This window comes from Mustela nivalis, assembly GCF_964662115.1.
Source record: "Mustela nivalis genome assembly, chromosome: 3".
NCBI lineage: Eukaryota > Metazoa > Chordata > Mammalia > Carnivora > Mustelidae > Mustela > Mustela nivalis.
In genome coordinates this window covers 154,216,811-154,242,903 of record NC_139022.1, presented here as the reverse complement: position 1 = coordinate 154,242,903, position 26,093 = coordinate 154,216,811, and the positions used below count along the sequence as shown (strand labels likewise).

The following is a 26,093-nucleotide window of genomic DNA, read 5'->3' as shown; positions in this document are numbered from 1 at the left end:
CTCTGTGTTGTTTCTGAATGGATCACCAAGTTCAGCTTCCAGAATAATCTTTCACCTCTCAGTTGCTAAGACTTTGATGTGTCATCCCAGCTCCTTCACTTGGCACCAACACATTTTTTATTGAACAAATACTATGTGTTAGACGGTGAGCTAAGTTCCAGGAACCAAAATAACAGAAATATTCTCCTCCTCTTCAAATGGCTGCATCTGGAGGAGGAGCATGTTCATAAAAGAATTGTTAAGCAGGTCCCTGGTGTCTGGAATTAAGAATATAATTAGTGATGGTTTAAGAGTTAGTTTTCACCTGGATCTGCTCCTACATATCCTGTAAATTCCTGATCGTTTGGGAACAACAAGAGAATCCCTCCTGTGGACTAATTCTCCTAATGACTTTCTCCCACACCTCAGTGGTTTCTTATTGACATTTAGGCAAGAGCCATCCCCTCCCCTATTGCCATCAGCTGGCTGATGCCCGATGCCCAGCTCCAGCCAGACTGTGCTGCTGCTTTAGGAATCCCTTGATATGACCTTGACCCCAGGCACCATAGACCATCATTGCAGAGGCTACAGGCACCACCACTGAGGACCCCCTGTCTGGGCAACAACCCACAAAGCTGGAGATGGAGGTGTTCCAGTCTGTACCAGCAAAAGGATGGGGCCTGGCCTTGTCTAGGGAAAGCGTGGGCAATGTTTGTTTGGAGAATGAGCACAGTTGCAGGACTACTCTCTCATTAGCCTCTCTCCGGTCTTGTTTTTTACTATGCCTGGCACATCTTATCTTTGTGATCTTTAAAAAAAAAAAGTCATATCCTCACTTATGATTTATGGAAAAGGAACATCTTTAGATATTGCCTTCTCTGTTCCCCTCACCCCCACACCTCTTACCTTCATGCTACTCGCTACTCTTACCTCTCTTCCGTAGAAACAAGAGGACTCAGTGTTGGTGGTATTGGGACCTTTCATAAAAGAATTGTTTTGGGACTTTTGTGATTTGGGGACTTTTGTGATTCCCTTGTCCAGAGCTCTTCCCAGTGGAAGAGGGAATGCTGCTATTGGTGGACATTTAATGGCCATGGGTACTTTCAACGGGTTAATGGGTTGACTGATCCATCTCTCCTTCTCTATCTCTCTGACCCCATCCTTCTTGAGCCAGAAACTTGGAGGTATACAGAAGAATAGGAAAACACTTTTCTATCCGCATCCAAAGCATGGTCTCCAGGTCAGCTTCACCTTTAGTAAAGTAATTCACTAGTAATTCAGTAATACTTCAGTAAAGTAATTTAGTAATACTTTAGTAAAGTATTTCGATATGACTTATGTCTGTTCCGTTTGGGTAGAATACTCAGTTGGAGGTGGAGGATTATTCCAAATCCTCAATATGTCATTTTTCTATTTTATTTGCTTTTGGTTTATTGTCCCTGGCTCTAGGATTGGACACCTGAGCCCCCAGGGGCTGATTCAAGACTTTTCTGGAGCGATGGTCACTACTCTTTCTCTCCTGCAACATTAAGATGCTTTTTCAAGGAGATGTGCTTTGAATCCTGATAAACATGTTTTCTTCTTCAGAGGTTCCTGACCCACCTTGTCAGTCCTTTCATGAGTTCTGAATTTTAGGGAGAGCTCAGTTTCACTCAACCCAGAAATGCTGCTACTCAGTCCAGGGTGATCATTGTTTAAGCACAGTTTTTCAACTTCAAACTATTGACATTTTGAACCAGATAATTCTGTTGGGGGTGGGGCTGCCACATGGAATGTTTAGCAACAATCTTGGCCTCTCCTCCCTAGATTCCTATAGCACCCTCTCCCCAACCTCCTACCCCGCAAGCTGTCAAAATTAAAAATGTTTCCAGACATTGTCCAATGTTTCCTAGGGACAAAAATTACTCCTGATTAAGAACTGCTGTTCTAGAGAAAAATAGGGTGAGGGAGCAGACGAGTGTCTCGGGCTTTCTGGCGGGGTTAGTGTAGGTCTCGGGGGGTGGGCAGCATCTGAGCTGAGTTTTGTAGGATAGGAGTTACCTAGTCATCACAGAAATAAGAGTTTTTAACAAGGAGGTGTACATGGCCCTCTGTGAGGTCTTCTTGACCAAAAAATGACTCCTACGACTCCTGTGTATGACTCTGAACATGCTAGGAACGGCCTGCAGCTGCTTGACTCTTGCCAGGCTCAGTGTTACTCATTCCAGCTGAGTAAATTGCATGTCCTCATGGCCAAATTTGACCTTTGCTGGCCATACTTGCTATGCTATGTACCATTTTGGGAAAAGGATTGGATTTCCAGAGCAAGATTCTCTAGAGGTGGGTTACTTTCTCTTAAATGTTAGGCCTACAGGTTGGATAGATTGAGGAAGTAGGTTCTGCTGGGAGCTGCAAGTCTGATTACACTGAACCTAGCACTGAGAATTCTGTGCATCAGTTCAGATCATCTTATGATGGATCATGTCTGTTGTATAATCATTCACGAGAAGAGACCTACGGTCCACCTCATCTGGGATGTGACTCATCCGGGGACATAATGAGCTCAGGGTGGAAGAGGAAGGAATATTCATGGAGTGTGGGAGGAAGAAATTGGCATCCTCCTCCTCCAGTTGCTGAATCCCACGTTAACACTGGTGGGTGGTGGGGGTCTCACCACAGGAGTAAATGAATCACATGGAAACATCAATGAGTTTAGCCATTTATTAATGCCACTCAATGGCAGGCTATGATTACAATCAGGTTTTAAGTACTGAGGTCCCCACCAAGGGACCCCCTAAAGTGGGCCTGGCAAAGCAGCACAGCACAGAGATGCAGGGAGAATGGATGGGTTGGGCCATACACATCATACAAGCACTTTGGAGGACAGTCAGAGGAAGAACTGAGCTCTGCCAATGATGTAGGGTTTTTTTTTTAATATGACATAATTTAAAATTCTACTACTAATAACAACAATATCTGAATTAGCCTTACAACAAAACAGGAGTAGCATCAAATATGTTGGCTAAGTTATAGCACCAGGCAGTTCATGTCATGTGGTTTCTCCCCTGAAAGTGAATCGTTGTCACTGAGCACCAGATACTGTCCCCTGGTTTCATCTGAAAGTCAGAGGGAGAAGAGCTGAGACCTGTAGTCTCTGGGGTAGCAATGTGTAGCTCTCAGGGTTTGAAGGATTTAAGCCAATTGATTGGGAAATGATTGTCTGAAACAATGTAAATCTCCCAAACTGGTTTCAGAAACTTGATGGAAGTTATCCAGAACATTCACTAAACATCTGAAAGCACCACATTGGATTGCTTGCACCAAAAAAGCCATCATACAACAAGTCATTCCCACAAGGAGGCAACTGTAGTATCCACAGAATGATTTCCCTTTCTAGAAAAGTATTCCTTAGTCCCTTGAAATAAATTAACCCACAACTTTTCAGAGAACAGTGAACTCTACCAGGTGAAAGGCAGTGTAAACCAACCTGGCCTCGAGAACCTTGCTATATCGAAGCACCAGACCCTGTGGTGGCCTCTTGGTTCATGGCAGATGGGTGTCCAGTGTGTTTTGCTACACCTCTCACTTGCTTGTTCAAGGTGGGAAGAAGAGAGGATGTGTGTTAAGTAAACCAATGATGTTGCTTTTGTGTTGTCCCCCATGAGCACCGAAGAAATGGTAAAGACACTCTCTAGGTTCTTATCTTCAGAGTCTCCCCTCTCTGATTACAAGCATAGGGACCTGTCCGAACCCTGAGGATCCAAAGATGAGTGACTGTCAAGGAAATGACTGTGTCAGATGACTAACAGCAAGGCTATTTCTAGCCTGGAGTCCAGAATGACAGAGGCCACACAACGATCCCAGAGGGCAGCCTCCACACAGGAAGGGAATGTGTTGGATGCATGAGGAGGGGCTAATTTCTTGTCTTTGAGAAACTGGAGAAAGGCCTAGAATGGAGATTCTGGGCAGAACCTCCTCACACATCTATCATCTTCACCACATGGGTCATAAATGACATGGCCCATTTTGTATATTGGGGGATATGGCCTAGTTGAGTTTGCTGAGAATCACTAGGGATCCGGGTTTGTTCCTGAGTTTTGAAAGGCTGGTCATATCCAGGTCTCTGATGACATGCATAAGCCTCTGATAGCTAGTACAGTACTGGGTGAAATAACTCGGGCCCGGGGCTGACACTCAGTGCCCCCCCCCCCACCACCACCGAAAGTCCATACTCCACTCTAGGAACAGTCTTTGCAAACTGCGTCGTTAGAAAACATCAGGTTCTCCCTCACCAGTCACGTCACTAACCATTTAAGCCCCTCCTCTCTAAAACCATCGTGTCACCAGAGACTGTTATCAGCCAGCAGTGTTTGCCTTTAAAGACAGAGAATACAAGAACCTCATCATCGGGAAATAAACTCCCCCACTTCAGGTAAACATGGCTGTTTCTGTCCTGTTTTTCTTCTCTCTTAAGTTCCATCCCAACCTCAGTATTTTATTTTCCACAGGAGTTTACCAGAATAATACACATTAATGGCTTGGAAAAAAAAAAAATAAAAAGCACATCATAGTAACAATGTTAAGCTTCTAGTGTCCAAGCAATAGAACTGGCATTGGCCGGCAATACCGTTACATGTTTGACAGATGTGGATGGACTCGTCCACTTGTACATCCATTTGTGTGTTTCTATCAGTTCTGCACCCTTCTAGATATTAGCACCGGTTTTCAATAGCACCATTCTGCTGAACGGATAGGTAATCCACGGGAGCCAGGGGACTCTGTGCTCCACGGGGAACAGTAAGTGCAGTCTACCTGTGTATGAGCCTCAGCCAAGCTGCTCGTGACCTGAAGGCCCCATCCCCGCCCCCCATCCTGGCTCTCTGTAAATGCCTCCCTTGACAAACCAGGAAAGTTGCCTTGCATTTGAGACCACAGCTGCCTAATCCGTGGTGAGAACATCCAGAACAAGCATTTTCACTTTCATTTCACTTTTTTGGACTCCTCTGACTTGCCTGCTCCCCTAAGGGACAGACCTTCAAAAGTTAACTACTGGGTATACTGGGGTCCTATTTAACCTCGCTTGGAGCTATGTATTTTTTTTTTTCTTTCTCAAGACTGAAGTTTGTATTAAGTTCTTGTACTTAATACAGTTTACCTGGTTCTCTGAAATATTTTGATCTTGAGCCCCATTTTCTGTCCTGGGGTAGGCAGGAGTGTCTTGCTACCATGGATTTGACTATGGCAGCAGTTGTACGTGAACCCCCAGTAAGAGAAAGACAGTTGGACCTCTGAGTTGATGACTGAGGCAGGGAACATGCTGGAGAGGAAAAGTCAGATGGGAAGACTCCTCTGCTCTTCCCCAGAGGAAAGGTCTTTGCCAGGAAAGTGATAAGTATAAAGGTCTGTGTTTCTTTTTTACACTGGCAAGAAATTAATTTCTGTTCATTTCCTTTTTAAGAATTTCCATAGAAATTATCTTTGAGTCAGAATGTCTTTCCTATAATTAAGCTAAATCCCTTACCTTTATTAGTTAGAGTCTATAGTTTCTGACCATTTCCTCTTTCCTCTTCTTCTCGTGTCTCCAGGCCATCATGGGAGTCTTAACAGCCCAGATGATGAGTCTACGGGGACTGAGTGATACAGCCAGCACCTTCTCTCCTTGTCCCAGTTGTGTACTGACTAAAGAAAGTTGCCTTCGCCTGGATGAATTAAAGGAATATTCCTGAAAGCTCTTCCATGACATATTAAACAGCATCTTCCCCAAGTAGGGAGGAAAAAAAGGAGGATTTCACCAAGGTAAATTAACAAGACTGTTTCCTAGATGCATGTGGTTCTATTTCCAGATACTCCTGAGGCAGTCTGGGAACAACCTGGGGTCTTTGTTTTTACTATTAAGGGGGAAAAGACATCAGTCACTGACTTACCTAATTTGGCACCTTTCCCAAGAACCTGTCCCAGGAGATGTCTGAACTTCCTGGATATCTCACCGGCCTATCAGGGAGTAGCAAGCACTGTCATCCCATGCCCTTCGCAAAGCCATTCTGTGGCGAATAAAACACTGGATTTCGTTTTGAACCAAAGTTGAACCCGAAAAACTTCAATGAAGTGGTCCCTGGGGCTAGAACACGGGGGAGTCAGTCAACAGGCAGCTGTGGTCTGTGGTGGGGGGTGGCTTGCTTCTGGACTTAGAATGCTTTGGGGTTTTTGAGTGACTGTGGCTTTCTTGGCCTTCGGGTGTGGACGATGTGTGTCTGGGAACATGTGAGGCAGCACTGAGCCCTCACAGTGGGTACAGAACATTTCTTCATGGTTTTCAGTGTCTGGCAGAAACTGGTTGATAAGTTGTCCTTGCTACAAAGTAAATCTGTGGAAGGAGAGAAAAATAAGAAAAAGAACATAAAAAAAGAAAGATTATCCTTTGTAAGTGAATGAGCACAACTTCTATGAATGGAAGATGTTACAGGTCTACCCAGAAAGGCTTCGTAGTAATTCATAGTAGTTGACACCCACTTAATGGTGATTATGGAACAGACAAGGTACAAAGTGTTTGTGTTAAACAGAATTATCAGTCACAGTGCTTCACTCCTGTGCAACATAGCTCCATATACGTTCTTACCCTTGCCATGGCAGCCTGGGCAGGGGGGTGAACACTTCATAGCCTGACTTTGGCTTCAGTTTAATACTTGCTTTGGACAATGTGGTATCAGTAGAGATGATCCCTACAGGGCCTTGGGAAGTGCAATGTGGTGAACCTGTCCTGACGAGCTTCTTCTGTCCCCAGGAGAAGGACCTGTTCGTGCAGCTAGTGGACCGCGGAGGATGGGAGACACAGGGAGCAAACCTAGACAGAACCTCCAGCTTGCAGCCAAGGCCAACCAAGGTTAGCCGAACCTTAGCTGACCCACAGATGCTGAGCTAACCACCCATAATTGTAGTTTTAAGGCCCTGGGTTTAGAGGTGTTTGGCTCTGCAGTATTTTCATGCGATCGTTGAATGCAATGTTTCACAAGCATTGCTTTCCGTAATCTCCCCAGCAGGGCTATCAGGCCAACAGGAGTCTTTCCATTATTACAAACGAGGACGGTGAGCCCTACAGAAGTTAAAGTCCTACACAATGTTTCCCAGCTGGTAAGGGGCATAGCCAGAGCTCAACAGAGACAATGTTGACTCTAGAGCTTATGCTTTTATCAGTCATATCATTCAAAGCACCAGATGATAACCCAGCTAGCTGACTAGCCAGCGGATTCTGAGCAGAGGATACAGATGTATGAAATGTGATCACTGCCCTCCAGAAATGGACCATGTAGGTGAAAGAACAAAACATATGTAGATAATTCCCACAACAAGCATCCAGCGAGCTACCTAGAGTCTAATCCTTGTTCTACTCTGACAGGTCTAAGCAAGTAAGTCCCTCATTGTTTTTTCTCCCCCTTGGCCTTGATTTCTTTATCCACGAGGTGGGGACTTTCTCAGGGACCACCAGCACACACATTCTGGGAGCGATACTCAGACCGGACTAGTCCACGGACTCTTGAGCTGGAAGGAACTCACTAAGGCCCCGAAGAGCAGATTTTCCTTCTCTAAAGTGGAATTGTTTCAAAGTTTGCCTGAGTGCCTCTCCGAGCTCTGGTTGCCTTGCTTTTTCTTTTTTACAGAAGAGATTTGAATAGTTTTGAAGAAAAACTTTTTTCACAAATTGAAGTAATGTCCTCTTTATCCAAAAACCATGAAGGTATTTTTTCTTCTTTATGTTTGCTTGTTTTGTTTTTCACTTTCAGGTCATGAAGGCAAAAAAGAAAAAAACTTTTAATCTCCTCAGAGCTCATCATTCCCTTGACACCACCTTGTTTTTCTGTGAAGAAACAAAAACGTATTTGGTTAGCTGTCAGAGTCCTATTTTGTTTGCAGGTTCAAACAGCAGTTGGGATTTGGTAACGCACAGTGTTTGTAGAACCCAAAAGGTCTTCACTGTGGATTCTTTTCTTCTTCAGGCCTCTTCTTTAAGCCTATTACAAAATCCGATCACTCCTAAAATCCACAGGGAAGTTTCTTAGGTGCTCTGCTTCAGAAGGCGTACATATTTCAGCCAAGGATTCCTACCGTGACTTCTGGGCCAGGTATCGTGTGGGTGGCTGTTCAGAGTGAGGTGAGAATTCCTTTCAAGGATGCTGGCTTTGGAGCAGGACCAGCATGGGTGCCTGGTGGCACAGACCTGCTGCAATTTCTTAACCAGCATCTCCTGAAGCCCTTGTGGGTGGTGGCTGGAGGAGAGTCGGGCGGCATAGCTCTCTGCCCCACAACTCCCTGACGTGAGTATGGGAGTGCTCTGGGGCTACTTCAGGAGAGGAAGAAGACAGAGGCAGTGTCAAAAGTCAGCCTGCCTTCCATCTCTTCATGAAGCTTCTTTTGGCCATGCTGGCTCACATGGATCCCTGCTGTTTCAGTCTCCAAACTTGTATTATTATGTAATATTTGCTCAAACATGGTACTACATTCTATCTTGAACTGTTCTGTAAATGGTGGCATGAGCCTTTTCTGCTAAGGCTCTAGCGTGATCTCTCGAGGGTGTCTACCATTCTAAAAAAGGCTTCCTAGAGGTTCCCAAAGTTCTTACCTGTTGTGGGCTGAACCGCATCCTCCAAAGTTTAAGTGTCCCCCAAAGTGGCAGTGGCGAATGTGAATGTGACCTTATGTGGAAATGTTTTTCTTTTTCTCTTTTTAAAGATTTTATTTATTTGACAGAGAGAGAGAGAGAGAGAGGCGACACAAGCAGGGGGTGTGGGAGAGGGAGAAGCAGGCTTCCCACTGAGCAAGGAGTCTGATGTGGGGCTCAGTCCCAGGAACCTGGGATCATGATCTGAGCTGAAGACAGATGCTTAACGATTGAGCCACCTAGGGGCCCCACATGGAAACAGTTCTTTGAAGGTATAATAATGATGTAAAATAAGATGGGGTCACAATAGCGTGGGCCCTTATTCCTTAATAATGACTAGTGTCCTTATAAGAAGAGGAGGAGAGACCGGCACACACAGTGAAGAGAAAGCCACGGGAAGACCCTGACATCAGAGGGAAGCTGGCCCTGTGCGGACAGCGCGAGAGACTGAAGTGACCCAGCTACATGCCAAGGAGAGCCAGGGACTGTCAGCAATGAAGAGAGGCTAAGACAGAGAGCATGGCCCTATCGAGACTTTGATTTCGAGCTTCTGGCCTCCAGAAGTGTGAGAACACATTTTTGTTGCTTTCAGCTCTGTAGCTCTTGGTAGCTGGGTACGGTAGCCCTGGGACAGTAATGCGCCTCTCCCGTGACAATAATCATAACTGAAATACAACAGATGGTGCACTTACCCCACAGCAGGCCACATACTTCCTCTGTACTATTTCATTTGATCTACCTAGAAACGTACTTATAGGTATGGCTCTTCTTTTAAAAACTGAGGGTTCTGAAAAGTCTAGTAACTGGCCCCGTGCTGCATAGCTGATATGAAGTTGTGACCGGGATCCGAATGTTGCTTCAGGGAAGGTTCCCAGGATGCCACCAAGGGTATGAAGCTCTTGTACTGGCGATGGGAGATGGGGTGGGAAAGGGGCCACCATGGACAGGTCTTCCTTGAACACAGCCTCTTCCCTGGCTCCACACAGGCCCCCAGCTGTCAGGTTAGGTGACACGCATGGGACAGACGGAGGCTCAACCATGCCTTGTGTTCTTGCCTAATCTTGCCTGAACCATGAAAGAAGGAAGCCTGCTTTTCAACGGTCCTCAGAGTCCTGGGAGCATGCTGGGTCCTGGGTTCTCCTGCTTGAGAGTGGGGTACTCGAAGGAAGAATGGATGTGGTGGCCTAAATGGGGAGCCTGTGTTCCAGGCCCATGTTGAGCAGCTCATTTAGACAATGACATGAGCCCCACATCGTGACATGGCTTGACTGCACAGTTCTCTTTCTTATTATAAAACAATGAAGGCTTGTTGTGTTCATCAGCACACTGGATCCCAGCCGAAGCACACACAATGCTTGTAATTAGGGGCAACTTGGAGAGGAGATCCTAATTTGGCTCTGCCGGTTCAACAGAAACCAAGCTTGGAAATTTAAAGGGACATTTAAAAGCTTGTTTCTTTGTGGTCAGCTGTGTCTAGGCTGAAAGGATAATGTTTTGCCCACAAAAGAAAGTTGAAAAACAATTTCAATATTGCTGACAAATACAGTTTCTGTAAGAGTTTGAGTTCTTTGAGGCCAAGAGCTGTATTTTACTTATTTCTGGAGTCTCAGTTTTTTTTTTTTTAAGATTTTATTTACTTGACAGAGAAATCTCAAGTAGGACAAGTAGGCAGAGAGGCAGGCAGAGAGAGAGAGAGGAAGGGAAGCAGGCCCCCCGCCGAGCAGAGAGCCCGATGTGGGACTCGATCCCAGGACCCTGAGATCATGACCTGAGCCGAAGGCAGCGGCTTAACCCACTGAGCCACCCAGGCACCCCTGTAGCCTCAGTTTTTAAGCACTTGTCTAGGACGTATCTTGTGATCCTTTATATTTGCTGAATAAATGAAAACATGAAATCCTATTCATCTGAAAGAATATTCCAGAATAGAAAGTTTGCTGACTCAAATGTTCATTTGTACCAAATCAGGGTCAATGTACTGTCCTCATTACTTTCTTTATTCTTTTTCTTGCCTTCTCTACCCCTCGTTCCTTAAATTTAAAACAAAACAAAAAAACAACAACCAACCTAGGAATAGTGGTGTATGTATGAGTTTTGCTTTTGTTTTTTAATCATTATGAATGTAATGCCTAGAATATACCTGATAGTAAATATTTCTGGATAAATTAAAAAATATCTTAACCTACTTAGGGTTTTACTATGTACTCTCTACTATGGAAATGGTAGTTCTGATTTAGAATTTAAATCATTAACAACTTAGATGGCATGTAAAGGAAATAAAATGGCCTGGAGGAAAGCAAACTTTACGTGGAATTCATATCTGATATTGTAAGATGGACACAGGGCATATGTTTATTGTGCTGGCTGGCTGGCTGACAAGATTCCAGACACTAAATGACTTACTTTCAAAGCATTTTAGAGGACATGGGGGTAAGGGTGGGTGGTGGGTTTTTAAAATCAAGGAATTTCTTGATGCTACTCTTCATGTTGTTTCTATATGAGTAAGCATGGCTCGGCCTTCAAGAGAAGCTCGTAATTAACTTTTGTTGCCCTGATAATTGTTGATGAGTGGAATTCATTGCTATTTATATCTGTTGCCAGCCAGCTGTTAGTCATCATCTTCTCAGTGTGAGATTTCAAGAGAAGTCATACCAAGTATGCATTTAACCTGGTTCTGATTATTGAAGATTGCACTGTCCAGCAATCAAACAGTTAAAGACCATCTACTTAGGGTGCTTGGGTGGCTCAGTTGGTTGGGTGACTGCCTTCCTCTCAGGCCATGACCTTGGAGTCCCAGGATCGAGTCCCTCATCAGACTCCCTGCTTGGCAGGGAGTGTGCTTCTCTCTCTGACCCTCCCCCTTCTCATGCTCTTTCTCATTCTTTCTCTCTCTCTCAAATAAATAAAATCTTGAAAAAAAAATCTACATAGAATTTAAAAATAAGAGCCCATAACACTGGACGTGGTCAACGAGGCCTATATTGCGGCTTCAATTTTGTAAAAATCAACACAACACTGATGGGTTCTATAACCTTAACATTTTAAAAACATGGTACAATAGAAGGTTATGAGATGACATGAAAGGAAGAGGTTCTCAAATTTGCCCTTTGGCTTCTCAAACATTCATGTACGCAAATCACCTGGGAATCTTGTTTAAATGCAGATTCTGATTCAGCAGGTCTTCAGTGAGGCCTGAGCTCCTGCACATCTAACAAGCTCCCAGGTGAGGCCAAGGCAGCCAGTCCACAGACCACATTTTGAGTAGTAAGAATCTGGAAAACTAAAACTTAGTTACACCTCTGAAAATAAACCCTAGCACTTTTCTTAAGAGTTTCAAGTAAGGTCCATGATAGCCATCCTCAAATGTAATTTGTTCGGAAAGTAACTGCACATGATAATCACTTCCACAACATTTTCTCCCTCAGTGTATTGCATTCAGAATTTCCAGCTCAAAACCCCCTCTGGTCTTCCCATCTGTGTAGAAAACCAATCACAAGGCACTCCTACCTAAATGATTCATGGGCCTATCAACAAACACATCCCAAACAGAACTCATTTCTTTTCTTCATTCCCAAACCCACTCTGGGCATAGGACGACCAATGAATGGTAGCTTCCTCTATTCAGTGGCCCACGTTGGAAATCTGGGCTCATCCTCTCTCATCTTCCCCCTAGAACAGAGTCCTGCCACATCTCCCCGTCCATTGGCTCTTGAATCTACTTCCTTCTCTCCACCTGCATGTCTACCACACCAGCTTATATCACATCTATCTCTGGTGTGGGGGACAGCTGCGTCTACAGAGTAGTCTTCCTTGTCTACCTTTCAGTGGCATCCAGCATGATGTTCTCATCTCCACACCCTTGTCTAGAATATTCCAGTGCCCCTTTGCCCCTTCTGCCCTGAAGATAAAGTCCAAACTCATTGGCATGTTTCCTAAGCTCCAGCTTTCCCCTTCAGTCCTACCTTTTCTAACTTCCCTTGACCTTCAGAGAGCTTGAGTTAGGCTTCTGCGCCATGACCTTGTATTCTTCCTGATTACTGCAGAAACCGAAAGTCTCTCCAGGAACCTCCTGCCTGACCCGTCTCCTCATCCTTCACTTCCTCCACAGGCCTTCCCTGCTCTCCCCAGTTTGCAGTCAATGCCTTTCCAAGAACTCTTGTAACATCCTTACTTCCCTTCTCAATGTTGCTGGGTTGCGGCTTTGTTTCTTGACTGACATTATGTTTACATGGAGTTGGTCAGGGTCTAGCAAATATGTGCTGAGGAAGAGCACGATTTGCCAACAAGCAACCTCTAGGGAAAATCTTCTCGGGTACAAACTCTAATGGTGGTCTCTGTGGAATACCTGCCCCCTCAGTCCTTAGAAGGAGGCAAGGAATAGATTCACAGACCGCAGCCTTCACTACCTCTCATCCTGAAGAATCTTCAGAACACGACTACCACTGGGGACCACCAACGTGATGGTTTTCAAGAGTTTTTCTCTGAGGTGCTGCTGTCTAGTAGTCAGCTCTTGAACGAGGGGCAGAGTAAATTCAGCCTGACCCTCTAAATCCCGATCTCAGGACTACATCTAAAAGAGGCATTCTCTACTTTATAATGGATGTTAACTATCAAAAAAATCCTCTCTCCCTACCTAAAAACCTTCTCTCTAGGTTTTTAATTTAATTTAAAAAAACCTCACATATCAGTGAAGCCCCAGACACCAATGGAATAGACATTAGAATTCATGCTTGGACCTATTCAGAAAACTGTTAGTCTATTGAAATGAAGTAAGGTGCCCGAGGGAGGTAATCGAACTGGTTTGTTGATGGAATTTTTTCTTTTCAAACCCACTCAATACCTGCTATTTAAAATCTTCACAATACCTCTACAAGGCCTGTGTTATTATTCTCCTTAGAGCCAAAAGGAAACAGGCTCAGAGTATTACATAACTTGCCAAGGTCACAGAGATAGAAAGGGGCTGCTAGGGGACCCACACCCATTGCTGTCTGATTCCAACACTGGATTCCTTCCAACCCTGAGAGAGCAAGGCCTGCGAAGAGACGGCGACCTGGCCTGAGACTCCGGCTCTGCCATCAGCCCTCCATGTATTCACGAACAGGCCTCTTAACCTTTCCAGGTTGGAGTTCAACACACTTAACATGACGAAGGTGACCACAGGTCATTCAACCTGGGAAGCTTTCTGAAAGTGGAGGTGGGATGTAGCAGACGACACGGATGCTCCCCTGCTCAGGTCTCCCTCCTCAGATTTGTTGGTCCACTTTCATGTGTCACCCCCGACCCCCTTCCCCAGTGCCAGCATCCCTGTTCTTCAGCTGCTAACACCCAGAGACGCTGGCTCTTTTGGAGGAGTACCCGCAGTGTCTGCTGGAGCTCATTTGTCTCTCCATGTGGAGAGCTTTTAACCTGCGAATTCCCTTCCCCTGGGGTGGCCCTTGGCCGGTGGCTGAAAAGTGTGGGAGCGTGAAAGTCCAGCTCCAGGACCTCAGGAGCAGACGGCTCTGACGCACAATATCCCCCCGGAGCTCTCCCGTGGGACCAGGTTGAAGCAGCGGCCTGGCTGTGATTTCTCCCTCTTCTGTTCTGCTGCCCCTACTCCCCTCAGGGTCTCCCTCAGGAGCTTTTCCGAAATGGATCCCTTGCACCGAATCTGCACCTCAGAGCTGTTTCTGTGGTGCCTGAGCTAAGCCGGCGGTGAGGCATTGACGGGGAGGGCCGCTCGGCCCTGACTGGTTTCCTGAGAAGGACGGGCGCGTCTCTCAGACTTTTCTGACAAAGCAGAAGAGATTCTCATCTGTGCAGGATGACATCAGTCTGAGTGTGCTCCGAGGCAGGAAAACATAGGAGATAACCCCTCAAGGAGTTAGAGTCAAACCTCACCAAAGTGATAGCTTGCTTTGAATGGAGCTGGCTGGCCTCTTCAGCATGAAGATTCCTGGCACCAAAGGGGACTAAAACCATCCACAGTGAATTCACACGGGACACCTTATTTATGAAAAGCTCTCGCCCCGCCCAGCAGTCATCCATTCACCCACCGTCACGCTTCTTGCAGGCCTCTTGGCCGCATTTTCGGAATTCTGGAGGTTTGGGCTCGTGATCACACAGGCATCGGTCTTCAGTCGTATTGTCCTCTGAGGAGACACAATGGACGGTCCTCTTCTGAAAGCCACCCCCACAGGAAGCAGTGCACTGAAAGAGAGGGGCACGCAGAGAGTCACAAGTCTTCCCCACAGCACGACAGGATTGCTAACGCCACTGTGCTCAAGCAGGGGAAAGTCTCCATGACCAGGAATTGTCTCGAAGGTGTCAGGGCATAAAGCACTAGTCATCTGGAAATGTGAATTGAGGAGGAGTCTATACTACTGACTGTGGACTGAATTCGGCTTAATTTACTATGGGGTTCCCTGAAGAATGTAGACAAAGGTGGAACAGCAGGAAAAAATAGAACAAAATTTCGTGTCTAGGTCCTGGTGCCTCAGAAATCCAGCTTCTCTGCACTCATTTTGACTTGGGGCTGGGAATCAGATGTGAGGAAAGAGAAATGAGAGAGGAAAACCATGGAGGGTTGGAGAGAGAACGTGGAATGGGCCCAGCTTGATCTTGTTGTGGCCTCAAGCCACACAGGCAAGAGGGCACCACAATGTCGTGAAGCAGCTGCCCATAAGCCGAAGGGAGTTCTCTGGCCTGCAAAAGTGGCCTGTGATTTCTGGGGCTGTGAGAACCTTTGTCTGTACTTAGCACATATACTCTTAAAAAAAAAAAAAAAAAGTCTTTTTATTGTGTATATCTGCAGAACATAAAATCCACTTTTTAAACTGTTTTTAAGTACAGTATCCAGTGCCTTAAGAGTGCATTCTCACTGTTGTGCAATCATCACCTCTATCCATCTCTAGAACTTTCTCATCTTTCCAAATTGAAACACTGTTTCCATTAAATAAGAACTCCTCCATCTCCCAGCCCCAGTCTTAACCCCTGGCAACCACCATTCTATTTTTTGTATCTATGAATTTGACCTTTGTAGATACCTCATCTAAGTGGGATCATATGATATTTGTTCTTTGGTCCTTGCTGATTTCAATTAGTGTAAAGTCTCCAAGATTCCTGTATATTATAGCAAGTGCCAGAATTTCATTTAAGGTGGAATGATATTCCATTGCCTGTTTATACCACACTTTGTTTACCCATTCATCAATCAATGGATACTTGGGTTGCTTCCACATTTTGGCTATTGTGGACCCTAGATACTCTAATGATTAGCATCTATTTCATGTTTTATTACTTTTAGCCTCTTCTTTCTTTTATAATCAAAACCTCCAAGAGGGCAGAAACCAGTAAGAAACAACTACTGAGCTCTGCAACAGAGGCCAGTGGGAAGAACAAGGGAAGTTAATCAGCCAGAATCTGGCAAAGAGTCCTGAACCAGGATGCCAGAGATGGGCTTTTCCACTTACTTTACATTGTCCTGGATCATTTACTCAACTTCTCACTTTCTTTCTCTGTAAAATAATGCTGTTAGATAAAGTAAATGACTTCCTTTCCTGCTCTCTTCTCCTAAGGGTCTGATGGAGCCAGGCTGGGCTGGTTCTGGGTGCTGAAGTGCTCTAGGCCCTCTTGGGCAGAACAGATGAAGATGGAAGAACTAATTCCAAGCCAAGCACAAAAATAAGCAGAGAGGTCACTGTCTATGCATTTATTACTCAAAGAAAATGACTTGTGAGTAAAGAAGATGCATGAATTTATGTTGTACTTTATTGGAGGATTAAGCAGGAACCATGGTGGCTAATTTGGGTTTTGTTAATGGTCGTAATACTGTGAGTTTGGGGGTTTAGAGAGAAGCTACACCTTTCTCCATACTCGGTTCCGCTTCTTTTGGAACCAGCAACAATAGAGAATCTTGGTGTAGAACTGAGCATCCCAAAATGAGGATGGGGCTAACGCTGATTAGCTGAACTCCATGCCAGTCTCATTCAGTCCTGGATGCCTATTCAATCAGAGCCCTGGGTTTCTCTTCAGCTTAAACTGGCCTGTTGGGAAATGTTGATTCCCAGGGTTCAGCAGGTGACTAGCAAAGATTCACCTGTGAGAAGCTATAAATCTCTGGTTCACTACCATTCAGCCAACATGGATGGCATGGAGATCTATGAAGAGGAGGAACCACTAGAGGTCTTAAAACTAATGTAAGCATCTTTACTGAATAATTTTCTTGCACTCACTACTAATGCATGGTAGGCCCAGTTCTAAGTGCACAGGAGATATCCTTGAGTTCAGTCATGGTAACAACCATGGAAAGTTTGCTACTTCTGCTGGTGTAGAAACGCCCTCCTCTCTCCTGACTTTTCTTTGTCTTGTAGCATTTAATGGGCATGGAGACTCATGTCTTCCCAATCTGAAAATTTTCTTCTACTATTTCTTTCATCACCTCATTTCTATCCCATCGCTATTCTCCCTTTTTGGAATATTATTTTGATATTGTATCTCCTGGTCTGACCCTCTACTTTTCTTATCTTTCATATTTTCTGTTTGTGCTTGTTCTCCTTTTCTTGAGAGATTTCTCCACATTATTTTCCCAATCCTTCTACTTACTTTTTTTACTTTTGTTATTCTAAAAAATTTTAAGTTTTTCTTATATTCTCTGAATAGTCTTTTTATATAGCTATACTAGGAAGCTAGGTCATGGATGTCATCTCTTGTTTCTCTGAAAAGATATAGTTTGTTGGTGGGGGAGAGGAGTTTGATGTTTCTTTCAAGGTTTCTGTTCCTTGGGGTTTCTTTTGTTCTGTTTGTTATTTTGTCTTTGGTGTGATAGAATTTTTTCAATGTCCAGTAATCCTAGGCTATTGACTTACGATGAGGTACCTGTGAGCTGACTAGAAGTTTCATGGGTGGCAGCACTTACTGAAAGGTAGCTTTATATGAAGTGATCGGGAAGAGATCTATGTTGTGTGGGTTTTTTTTTTTTCTCTCGGGGCTAACTCTATCCCCTGCCTTTGTGGAGCTCTATCGAGGAAAGGAGGACAGTATGTACTGTGTATATTTTCACTTAATCAATGGTGAGAGAAGTTCTTTTGTCCTCACCAATCATGACTGATTCCAAGGTCTATCATGGTTTACTTCTCCAGCAAGAAGACTTCTATGCTGTGGTCAGGAAAGATCTTAAGAGCCAAATGTCTCTTTACAAACTTTCAACCAACTCTCATCCCCCAACCCCCAACCTCCTCCCATGTCCCCCCCAACAGCTGCCTCAGAGAAAATCTCTGCTATGGACAGTTCTTGGCTTTCTCTACCATGCTAAGTCAACTTTAAGTTTGGCTATCTGCTTCTAGCTTCCAAAATTTTATTGACTCCTACGATATTGTGTCCTGTTCTCTTGTCTTTGTGGATTTGTGGCACTTTTAATTTTCACCTCTTCTATTTAATGCAGTTTGGGGAACAGAGGCAAATGTATATGTTCAACCCATCTGCATGTGTTACTTGCACTCTAACAATTGGCCTTTTTCACTTAATTATAGGAACTGGAGGTCAAGAGCAATCCCAAAGGCTGGCTTGGTAGGTGCTGGCCACCCTTCAAGTCCCCTCATCTTTGACATGCACAACTGATGACTTTCTGACCCATGGCTCTTCCAGGGAAACTTTAACTCACGTCCACTTCCAGGAGGCAGTTACCTCTAACTCACTCTAAAGAAATTTTGAACTTCTGTTGTTAGTAAGTTTTACAACTCAGAAATATGAGTCTACCTCATTCTTAAAAGGGATGAACTATAACAAATTAATAGACTGACCAGTTCTATCAGAGGATATTACGTTATTTTTAGGAATTGCTATTACAAACACTATGGCAATGAACATCTTTATCATCAGCTAGGATTATGTTTGATGGTATATTTGTGGGAAAAATTGTTATAGGTAGAACTGTTGGGTGAGTTTATGTATTTTAAGTTTTTCCATGATTTTAATGCTTTCTGCTCTAACTCCAGAAGATGATTATAATTGAAAAAATGTGCTGGAAATTGAAGAACAACAACCATACAAAATCTCATTTTGCAACCTGGATGCTACCTGAGTGCCAAAATGAGAAGCAGACTGCATTCTTATAGCAAAGTGGGCTGTTTTTGACAATTTCACCTTCTCAGTGAGTTCCCTAAGGGCAGGATATGCTTCACACATCATTACTGTAACATTTGCTGGGCTATCATTATCTTTCCTGCCAGAAAGAATATTGGTCAGCTTTCCTTTACAATGAAGAACGAGGTACTAGAGCCTCAGGGAATTGACAGACTTACACATGTCCATCTGTAGTTGTTAATCTTCTGTGGGATTTTGTATTCCTGAAGGGGGCCCAAATTTTTAACATGTTCATGATAGTTTATGTTACATCAATTATCTTCTAAGGATCACATGTGATTTGGTTTGTGATCCTTATATTGTTATCCATGGTTCCAGGATATATTTTTTTAAAGGTTTTATTTATTTATTTGAGAGAGAGAGAGAGAGTACTACTCGGGGGATGGTCTGATGGAGAAGCAGACTCCCTGCTGAGGGGGGAGCCTGACATAGGGCTCAATCCTCGGACTCTGGGATCACGACCTGAGCCAAAGGCAGAGGCTTAACCAACTGAGCCCTCCAGGCACTTCCCAGGGTATTTTTGAGGAGCCTAATCTGCAACATGCATTTATTCACTAGGTATTATCTTCTCAGGTTCTGAAATCAATGATGGATGAAGAAATTCAGTTTTAGAGTAGCTGAATTTCTAGTGAAAAGGGAAATGAAGTAATTTTCTGAGGGAGATACTGTGAGATGCCGAAATATAAAGTGATTAAATTACATTTACATGAAAAAAATTACAATTGCACGTGACACCAGTGTCTCTTTCGGTCATTCATCAGGAAGCAGCATTAGATGCCAGTAGAAATAGGGAATTCACAGAAGGTACTACGTGCGCTGGCTATCTAATGAAGTGGTTGACATCATTCTTCTTTGCCTCCTGGGCATTTTTTCAAGCTATGAAAATAATAAACAGTGCATTTAAAAAAATATTTTTGCAGGGTAAATGATTCATGTGCAATGTCCCTTTAGCAATAATGAATCATCTTGTTCTTCCTGGCTTTGAGTGGGTGATATCCAGAGACCAGCACAACCTTGAGTTGGATGTACCAGCAGAAGCCTTTTCCAAGACCACATGCCAGCAAGTGAACTGATCATGGGCATGCAGGAGCCACCACAGCGTTCTGAACAATGCCGATCAATAAGGATATAGCAGCTGCAAAATATCCGAGGGCATTATGTGCAGCAAAATACTATGATGGCCTGTGTCAGAATAATCAAAATACACAAGAACAAGGCACTTTAAAAATATTAATGGTTGAGGGATTTGTATATCAGATCCTCATGGCTCCCCGTCTTCCAGCGGTTGATCCGTCCCCACTGAGGTGGTAACCAGCTTCATGATAGCACAGCCCAACCCACTGGCCTGCACCTCCCATGTCCATGCTGTGTGCTTCTCACCTCCCGACTCTGGGCTTTTCTTGTTGAGACATGAGACATGGTGGGGTCTTCCCATTGCCCACACGTGAATAACCCAGGATGACAGGGGATATTAGTCATCTGAGAGGACACTTTTTACCCACAATCCCCAGAGATAGGAGCCAATAGGGTCATCTCCTCCCTTCCTGCCCCCAGACAAACTACCCTAAGAGGCAGTAGTTCACACAGGTTTTAGAAGACCTTCTTTTAAGAGCAACCAGTTGTCCCTAACCCCGAACAGCAGTCATTTAAGACAAGAGGTCAGTCTGGTAACGTACCACCTTATATTCAATTCCCCTCCTTTCCTGTCTCCTTCCTCTTTCCTATCACCTCCACTTCCTTGACGTGGTATCAGATTTGGCCTTAAGACTGTATTTTCTAGAGAATCCAGGATATGACCCATCAGATTGATGGCAGAAACTGTCTATGGTAGAATTTTCTTCATTTTCAGTGTCACGGATACAGTTATTTACATAACAACTAAACTTTGTGACAACAATAAATCTTTTCCCTATTTGCAGTTTAATTTTTTGTTTGTCTCTCCATCCAACAGGCTGGCTATCTGGCAAGCTGATCTGTGGTTTGACAAGATCTGAAACTCACAAAATCAGGCTAAGCCTCAAGCTGCAGGGTGTATCCACTCTTGATTGCTTCAGGACAAGCCCCAGGATCTAAGGTGCTGGGACCCCAAACTGTCTTTCCTTAGGCTTTCTGCCTCTGGGATAATATTGGTATTTGATCTGTTGTCTTCTGACAGTATTTGAACCTTTCTCTTCTGAGTTCATGACATAAACACTGGCCACACATCAGCTAAGGATGAACTTCTAGCAGATTTAGAGGTATTAATGGCAGAAGAGTAGCAGAACTAAAATGCACAGAAACCCTCTATAAACCAGTGGAGATGCTGAACATTGACAATGAATATATCTTACCTTTGAAATCAAAACAAAACAATGCTATTTTTTAAAAGACTAAAATAAATAGAAGGGAATGTAATTGACTCTTACCAGGTCCCAGTTCCCAGCGACCCAGTGACAACAAGGGTGGCTGTTGCAGGGGGCAGTGGGTGTGGGCCTTTTCTTCCAGTCACAGAGACCTCCTGGGCAAGTCACTGCTCTCTCCTGAACTCCGCCTCCACAGGACCTGGAACACTGATGTAGAACAGGGACAAGTTTAGGTAAAAAATCCCAGAGTGACCTTTTCAGTGATAAGGGAAGAACTTTTTATTATCATTTTTGTTGTCTACAGTGCCAATAAGAATATTAGTGTCTATATTAGAATCTGTGCAGGTTCCTTATAACGACTACATAACAGTGATGAATCAAAAATTAAAGAGAAAGAAGGAAATTAATAAAGGACATTCTGAGGATCTGAAGAGGAGAAAAAATAATCAGAAGATGCCACATAGTTCAATGTAACATAGAACTGGAGGTCACACAGAAGGAATTCTGGTTAAAAACCTGAATGAGGGACGCCTGGGTGGCTCAGTTGGTTAAGCAGCTGCCTTCGGCTCAGGTCATGATCCCAGCGTCCTGGGATCGAGTCCCACATCAGGCTCCTTGCTCCGCAGGGAGCCTGCTTCTCCCTCTGACTCTGCCTTCCACTCTGTCTGCCTGTGCTCTCTCTCTCTCTCTCTGACAAATAAATAAATAAATAAAATCTTAAAAAAAAAAAAAACCTGAATGAGTGGTCCTTCCAGAATGGACATTATGTTATCTGCATTCTGCCTTCTGGAACAAGTATCTAGAAACCAAACTGTAAAATGTAGATGTCTTTATTATGATTAGCTCCAACAGTGCAAACAGGGAGCACACATTTGCAATACAGTGTTGTTCATCTCCTCTTGAAATGGGATTGAGTCCTCCTTTCCCACTACAAAATGTTTTAGAATTAAATGGGTCCATGGCTTTGAATAGGGGCCTGGAGAGGTTTGCCCTGGGGTCTGATCCACCAACTGTCATGCTTCCAAAAGTAAATTTGAGATGACAAGCTGGATTCCTAAAGGGAGACAACTCCAAAACGTGTCAGATTTTTGCTCACTAATATAATTACATAAGATCATATTCTCACTTTCCTACGGCTTCTAGGAGGAAATTACATTATCCACCAAGAAGCTTTGAAAAGTACTTTGAAAAATCTTAATTATGCTATGGTAACAACAGAAGAGAAGGGATTCCCCATTTCAGATGGGAGAGATGGGGAGGGTTGGGGACCAAACCTTCCATGTGCTCTGGAAAGGAAGGCGGTAAACCACAAGTGTAGGATGCAGAGTTAGCATCAAAGCTTACAGAAGAATGTCCCCCCTCCCTAAAGACACTTCCTGTCTACATGCCAAGCAGCCATGTTGCCTCCTGAGGCTCTGGGTCAATACCTGTGATTTCTGGGACAGCACTCACCACTGTCCCTTCTTTCTTCTTACCGGCTCAGTTCTAGAATCTGTGTAGCTTCCTCACAACCTGCACATGGGCATATACCTACATGTGTGCATATATTCAGAGCCATCTGGCCATGTCATGTCCCAAGAAAGGAGGTGAAGAAAGTATACGCCGGGGCTTCTCCAAGTGTGGTCTCTGGACCAGCAACTGTAGCATCTTCTGGGTACTTGCTAGAAATGCAGAATTGAGGCCCCACCCTGGACCTCCAAATTGGACACTCCGGGGGTGGGGTCCAGCCATCTGTGTGTTGACAAACCCTCAGGGTGATTCTCAAGTGTGCTAAAGTGTGAGAAGCTCTCCTGCAGAGACATCCCCATAGCAGAAAGGCTTCTTCCGTGCTGGTCGTCTGGGCCGTCTGACATGTCCAGGGGGCCCACAGTATTCTCAGGATGGCAGACTGTGAGTGCGTACAGACAAAGCAGCCTCATGCGTAGTCAGGGCAAAGCACAAGGGTGCCCAGACCTTCAAAAGCTCCAGAGGAACACTCAAAATGATTTTTGCATTTTCCATCTCCCTCAGAGGGAAGTCTTTCAATTGTGTGGCTGGCTTGAATGAGAGTACTAATTCAGAAAGGAGGGTGGCGGAAGCCCTTGAGGGAACATCTCCTGACTGGGGCTCCCAGGATACATCTTCTTCATAATCAGAGGGCAGATCTGATTTCTCTTTAAAAACAAGCAGATGCACTTCTCTCACAAGGCCCCTCTGCAAATCCCTGGATTCTGAAAGCTGTCACCAGGTTCATCATATGTGGAGAGCTTGGAGGTCCACAGCATGAGAGGAGCAGGCATTTTATGTGCTCTAGAACTAAGCTGGTAAGGAGGAGAAAGAAGGGACAGTGGTAGCTGCTGCCCCAGAAATCACAGGTATTGGCCCAGAGCCTCAGGAATCAACATGGTTGCTTGATATGTAGACTGGAAGTGACTTTGGGATGGGGGGACATTATTCTGTAAGCTTTGGCACTAACTCTGTGTCTCACACTTGTGGTTTACCACTTTCCTTTCCAGAACCCGTGGAAGGTTTGGTCTCCAACCCCTCTCCACACCCCCCATTTCCAGCAAATAGTCACTGATTCACTCCTTCTCCTGAGTTCACTCTTTGTTCAATGTTTACTGGGCGGATTTCTGTGGTAGAAAGAACACAGGCACTGGAGTCTGCCTTGTACCGAAACTAACAGCCCACCACTTATTTTCTAGTTGTGTGAACTCATGTAAGTTTCTTAATCTCTGAGTCTCAATTTCTTCACCTATACCATGGAAGTAATAAAGCCTACCATTCAGGTCGCTGTGAGTATCACACCACGTATCACGGGCAAAACGCCTAGCCCATAGACATACTCCAAATATGCTGGGTTCCTTTTTTCTCTTCTTCCTACTGTGCACAGATAAGGTTGGGAGCTGGCTGGAGCTGTCGCGGTATCTGTCTACTGGCAAACGACATCATCATACTTCACAGAAGAGCAGTCACTTCACTTTTGTGTGCTGAAGTAGGACAAAGACCCAGAAGAACCTGGGCCCTCACAAAGCAGAGGGCACACACAGGCACAAATACACTTCCCTTTATTTGTGTGAACAGCAATCTGGGCATTGAATTGAGAGGTGGAACTCTAAAATACACTGTGTGTGGGAAGGAGCTGGCCATGACACCCAGCTCAACCGCAGAGGCCTAGCAGAGGCATGGGAGGCTCTGCCTTCAGGGGCTCTCATCAGAGTGGTCTGTGAGCATCTCCCTGACACGGACCCCAGTTCTGCCCAGTATATCCACTGGGAGACTGGGTTGTGCTAAAATGCTGAATTGTCATAGCTGAAGCCACACAATGTAGTCTTCAAGTCCCTGTTCGGCCTCCTGTGTGGACAGTGTGGGGCCACTGGAGGCTGGTCATTGTCATAAGGCACATGCGGCTTCCCCTGACTTCTAGACTCACAAGGTAATGCAGAGACTGATGCTGGCCGGGGCTGGGGATGATGTATGTGGAGGCCATACCTGGTTCCAGGGCTCCACCTGCCACTCTTCACAGGGCTCCACGTTGCAGCTCATGCTCAGTGGGGGACGAATGCCGGCCAGGAACTGGCAGTGAAATGGCCTCAGGCTGCGGTGGTCCAGGCTGTCCACACACTGAATCTCCCGGATCTGGAAGCCCCCGCTGCAGTTTCTGGAGCACTGCACGAAGGAGACAAGGAGGTTACGCGAGTCCCTGGTGTCAGGCTTCCATTCCCCTGAATTCCAGGGGGCTTCTGCAGAGAACCATGAAGTTCCAGGCTTCCAGGCATGAAGAAGGGGCAAGTCTAGCTCAAGAGACCCGCTTCTCTCACAGGCCCTGGAAAGGAAGTCACCCAAGCAGCTCCCAAACATGGGGCCACCCATCTCAGAAAATACAGGCAGGGACTTATAGGAACTGAATGGCAAGTCCTGTTCTGTCACTCGCTTGTCATGAGGCGTTGGGCAAGTCTCAGAAACATTCTGAGCCTCAGGCGCCATACTTGGAAACCGGGATATAACTGTGTCTCCCAGGGCTGTGGTGAAGATCACGGACCCTGGGGTCGGGTGTCTACTGGCACAGCGTCAGCCTCAGTGGGTGGCCCGACTCTCTGGTGTGGAGTCATCCTGGGTGAATGAGGCTGGACGACTCTGCCAAGCCATGCCCACCTCTCCCTCAGAATCCTGCCAAAAACCTGTTTGCTCCGTGACTCTGAAGGCAGGATGGGTCACCCTTGGTCATGTGAAGGGCCTGAATGAGGGAAATGACTGGAGTAACTGCCCAGTGGTTTGGCTCACAGGAGCGAGCTTGTCTCTACCACCATCCTTCCTCCCACAGCCAACACCCCCTGCCTTCTTCACTGAGCATTTGTTCGGCACAGATTCATGGAAAGCCATCATGAGGCGCTCCTCACTGCATAGGTATGGGCATCGGCCACCTTGCATGGCAGCCCCCATGGCCTGCTGTGTCTCAGGAAAGAGCACTGTTCACCAGCACGCTGCTGACTCTTTAATGTCATGGTAACACTGGCGCACTAGGGTCCCATCCCCTACACCACAGCTGACACAGCCTCTTCCGAAGCAGTCCTACTCCCTGACCTCTTGGATTCTGGAAGCTACTCCATCCTCCACCTGTGTTATACTTGATCAGAACTCAAGCTTCCAAGACATGGTCTCGGGTGTCTTCAGATTATTAGTGTCTACTGATCCCTCCCATTCTTCTTGCCCCCGTCTTCTGGTGTCTCCTAGTCCTGTCCTTGCCTGGCCTGTCTTGTCACCCACACACTCAGTTGGGGACCCGAGGTAGGAGGGATGGAAACAGACCCCTGTGCTCCTCAGCGCTTTCCCTCAGACTCTCTGTGGGTTAAGAGTACCTCCCTGGGGGCACCTGGATGGCTCAGTGGGTTCAGCCTCTGCCTTCAGCTCAGGTCATGATCTCAAAGTCCTGGGATCAAGCCCCACATAGGGCTCTCTGCCCAGCAGGGAGCCTGCTTCCTCCTCGCTCTCTGCCTGCCTCTCTGCCTACTTGTGATCTCTCTCTCTCTCTCGTCAAATAA

At 45.3% G+C, this 26,093-nt stretch overlaps 1 protein-coding gene across 3 annotated transcripts in view; it reads right to left on the bottom strand.

Moving 5' to 3' along the window:
- Positions 1–2,665: 2,665 nt before the first annotated feature.
- The window catches only part of ADAMTS12 (ADAM metallopeptidase with thrombospondin type 1 motif 12), a 292,155-nt gene continuing 268,727 nt past the window's right edge, over positions 2,666–26,093 (bottom strand). For all 3 annotated transcript variants that reach the window (XM_082724445.1, XM_082724446.1, XM_082724447.1), the window contains 4 exons: positions 24,544–24,720; positions 21,136–21,279; positions 14,644–14,797; positions 2,666–6,322 (listed from right to left, as the gene is read on the bottom strand). In XM_082724445.1, the coding sequence (XP_082580571.1) occupies positions 6,144–6,322; positions 14,644–14,797; positions 21,136–21,279; positions 24,544–24,720 (654 nt within the window). In that variant the 3' untranslated portion in view covers positions 2,666–6,143. The remainder of the gene's footprint in view (positions 6,323–14,643; positions 14,798–21,135; positions 21,280–24,543; positions 24,721–26,093) is intronic.